We start from the raw sequence: 3,783 nt of genomic DNA, 5'->3' as shown, positions 1-3,783 counted from the left end.
TTTCCTGTACATTTGAGACACACATGATGGTATCACTGAAATTGTACACACAAGTTCATTTAAGCAGGATGTCACAAATCTCTTCTACTGCTGTTCTTGAAGTAACTTTTTTAAAAATAAAAATATATGTTGTTTGTGATAGTTCCAGTTAAATCAAGATAAAACAAACTTTGCCACGCTGAGAAATATTCAAGGACTCCATGCACCTTTAAAGCTGCAGATGGAATTCAGAGCAGTGAAACAGGTAGGCATTTTTATCCAACTGGTGTAACTTAAACCTCTTGAAAAGAACGTTTATCTCGGAACATGGTTTCAGAGGTACCTCTTTCTTTGCTGAGATACCTTATGTTTCCAAAAGAAATTAATTCACTGGACTGCTTTTATTAAAACTAAAGACTGCAATTAGTAAGTTTTCAGAACAGTCAATATGCTAAAGCCTTTCAGCTGCTGTTCTTTATGGGTTATTTGGTGAAGTGGTAACTGGTTTTTTCTGTGGACTAGCTTCCTGTAAGCTTTCAGAGAAAAGCAGGAAAAATTGAGTATTAATTCCTAGAATTAATACTCCTCTGTGGAACATGTGACCTTCATGCTAAAGACTGCAATTAGTAAGTTTTCAGAACAGTCAATATGCTAAAGCCTTTCAGCTGCTGTTCTTTATGGGTTATTTGGTGAAGTGGTAACTGGTTTTTTCTGTGGACTAGCTTCCTGTAAGCTTTCAGAGAAAAGCAGGAAAAATTGAGTATTAATTCCTAGAATTAATACTCCTCTGTGGAACATGTGACCTTCATGGGAACTCTGCACCTTTTTTTAAAAGAGACTTAAGAGGTCTGAAGCAGGCAGTCATTTGGGAGTGGATATAGAGGTAATGTGAAGCCTGAAACAGTGCATTTACTGTGTGCTTATTTTTCCACAGCCTTTGTTGTAAGATCAAGGGAGGTCTACAGGGAACTGAGTTCAAAGGTTTTAACTCTTAATTGTGAAGCTCAGTCTGTCTCCTTTTCCTTCTTACCTCCTAGGATGGAGAGTAGCTGGAGAGAGGCTGACTTTGTCCCTTATGGAAACAGAAAGCTCATTGGTCCTAGTGAATTTTGTTGATTTACAGAAGGTTGTCAAGCTATTAAGAGTTGGTTTTTCAAGTGAGTTAGAGCAGTACTACACTCCCAGTGATCAGGTGCCACTGAACCACAGTGAGCTGATGAAACATCCCTTGATCTCAGCTGTGCTGTTTTGTGAGGAAAATCTTTATCCTGACATATGTTAGCACATGGCAGAAAATGAGGGAGATGAAGAGATCCTCCTAGTGTGTCTCCACAGATATTTTGGGGAGGTGAGTGGGGGAAATACGGTGATTAGGAAGTTTTTCACTTCCAGATTCGTGCTGGGGTATACAAGTTCTCTTGTGTTTTTACTTCACTTTTCTAAGATATTTACTGGTATAGTGTATTTGCACTTCTGACAATTTCACCAGTATGGAAATCTTTGACATGCTTTGTGTGTAGTGACAGCTACGTGATAGTTTTATGGTTGTAAAATACATTCATGGTATGACTGAAGTATTTCTAGTAGTAGTGAATGCAGTTGTAAGTACATATATGCCATTCTCAGAATATTTAGGCTCTGAATGCTATGTGTACAACTTGAAATTTTTTTTGTAATACTAGGTGAAGGGTACAGAAGAGTGTTGAAACTAACTGGGAGTGGACTTGAAGCTTAAGCATTGGTGGGAATCAGAGAAATAATGATGATTTAGATTAATTGCAAGGAGGATTATGTTTAAATGTGAAAATCAATATGACACTGACTTACATTTCTTACTGGCATCAGACATGTAGGACACTTAGACTGTAGTTTCCAGACTCCGCAGCATACATCAATCACCCAATACTGACCTCAGGGTGTGGAGGTGTTTGTTGGAGTGAGCCTCCAGCTTTGTGATAAGAGAGGAGGAAAAAGCCCCCACTTTTTCTTTTTTTAAAGTACACTGCTGTAGTAGCTATGCTGCAGTGAAATTGAAAAAATCTATTGAAAGGCTGTTCTTTTCAAACAGAGATAAACAATAGAAGATAGTGGTGTTAAGCAGATTTTGCTGTCTATTTGTGCCAGTAGTTTTCTTATTGCAGCATTGCTTTTAAAGGAGGAAGTGACTTTGCCTGTTGGCTTTCGCAGTCACTTCAGACTGAGAAATCCAGGTACAAACCTCTTCAATTTCAGACTTGCAGAAACTTGAACTCTTGTTCTCTTTTTACAGGTCCAGCGTCTTCCATTTCTTCACAGTTCAAACATGGCCCTGGATACTTTGAGGGGAAATGATGAATCCATTGGTTTTGAGGATATCCTTAATGGTAAATACGTTTTGGTCTTAGTGTTATGGAAGCATTTAAAGGTAAAATTTGTGAGTTGTTCTTTGCCTCCACAGAAAAAAAATTAAACACACAAAATACGAGGACCTGTCTTGTGTCCTCTGCACATTCCTTGATAACCTTTGAGTTCAGTGGCTAATGTCCACCTTACTTTACATAATGGAGGAAATCTCAGAGATTTACGGGTGCAGAATTTCTGTCAAACTAGGTGGTTAGGTGAAGGAAAGCCATGAGTATGTCCTGACTAACAGAAGGGAGGGGTGTGAGCTCCCATTGTGCATTTAAGTTGTACTGGAAAGAGAAGTGCAGCAACTATGGAGAAAAGCTTCACTCAGACTTGCGTTTTCTGAAACGCAAAACTCAGTCAGACTTGAGATTCAGGCAGTAAGAGACTGTGCTTATGTAGAACTGGTTGGTTTTAGTTGCAGTGTGTGTGTGTGTGTCTCCTTAGGACACACTGTTCCACCTTAGATGTATTTGTTATCTGATCAGTGCTTTGGATAGAGACTTATGAGTTACAAACCTGCATTGTGCAACATTGTCAAAAACCAGTCAAGTAACTGTTGCACTAAAGCATTATAATGAAAGTAAAGTTCATGTTCCATTATTGTTGGTCTTTGTAGCTTGGTAAAAGCTTCATGCTGTCAACTTTTTTTTTTTTTTTTGCTTTTTTTTTTTTTTTTTTTTTGCAGATCCTTCACAGAGTGAGGTTATGGGAGAACCACACATGATGATGGAGTACAAGCTGGGTTTATTGTAACAAAATATCCTCCACAAAAATGTTTTGTGTGTGTCCTTATACTGCAGGTTTAAAAATACATGATGCTAAATTGACACTCAGTGTTAAGCAGTCCTACAGTTATCACTTGCCTTCCTTGATGAAAAGGCACATTAAATGTCTAAGTCTATAAATTGTTCTGTGCTTGTTGTCAATTGTATGAATGTCCTGTAACTAGGTACTTCGAATAATGTCTTTTCATACACTGCTCAGGACAATAGCTTCTTAAATATGGAAATGCTATATATGTGTACATGAAATCCAAAAATACCCATGCATTTTAAAACTGATAACTGTAGGTAAATGCATTTAATGGATGTTCTTGCAGAAGAACTGAAGAGGGAAAGGAAGGTATTTTCCTTTGAGTAACTCATTGTGCATGAAAGTTTCCATACACTTTTTAAACTATTGAATAAAAGTTTGCTATAAATGCTGTTGTGTTCCAAAATATATTTAATCATAAATCAAGAATCACTTATGCATAACAGTGTTGTTCTTTTTTATTGCAGTCTCTTTAAAGATATTTAACTTCTGCACTGCTAGTGAAATCCTGCTACGTACATTTTATCCCCCTCTTGACAGTTATGAGTGAGCCATTAAGCTTTTGTGTAGAATTGGAAGTACTGCTGTAAGAATGAAGGTAAA

The 3,783-nt window shown here is 37.4% G+C and overlaps 1 protein-coding gene across 1 annotated transcript in view; it reads left to right on the top strand.

Moving 5' to 3' along the window:
- Positions 1–3,572, top strand: part of POMP (proteasome maturation protein) — a gene marked incomplete at its 5' end in the record, with an annotated part of 5,363 nt that extends 1,791 nt beyond the window's left edge. The window contains 3 exons of the mRNA XM_009072848.1: positions 143–244; positions 2,249–2,342; positions 3,053–3,572. Of these exons, the coding sequence (XP_009071096.1) occupies positions 143–244; positions 2,249–2,342; positions 3,053–3,120 (264 nt within the window). The remainder of the gene's footprint in view (positions 1–142; positions 245–2,248; positions 2,343–3,052) is intronic.
- Between the last annotated feature and the right edge of the window lie 211 nt (positions 3,573–3,783).

This window comes from Acanthisitta chloris, unplaced genomic scaffold (genome assembly GCF_000695815.1).
Source record: "Acanthisitta chloris isolate BGI_N310 unplaced genomic scaffold, ASM69581v1 scaffold39384, whole genome shotgun sequence".
Lineage (NCBI taxonomy): Eukaryota > Metazoa > Chordata > Aves > Passeriformes > Acanthisittidae > Acanthisitta > Acanthisitta chloris.
The sequence above is the reverse complement of the archived record's forward strand: the minus strand, read 5'-3'. Positions and strand labels throughout refer to the sequence as shown.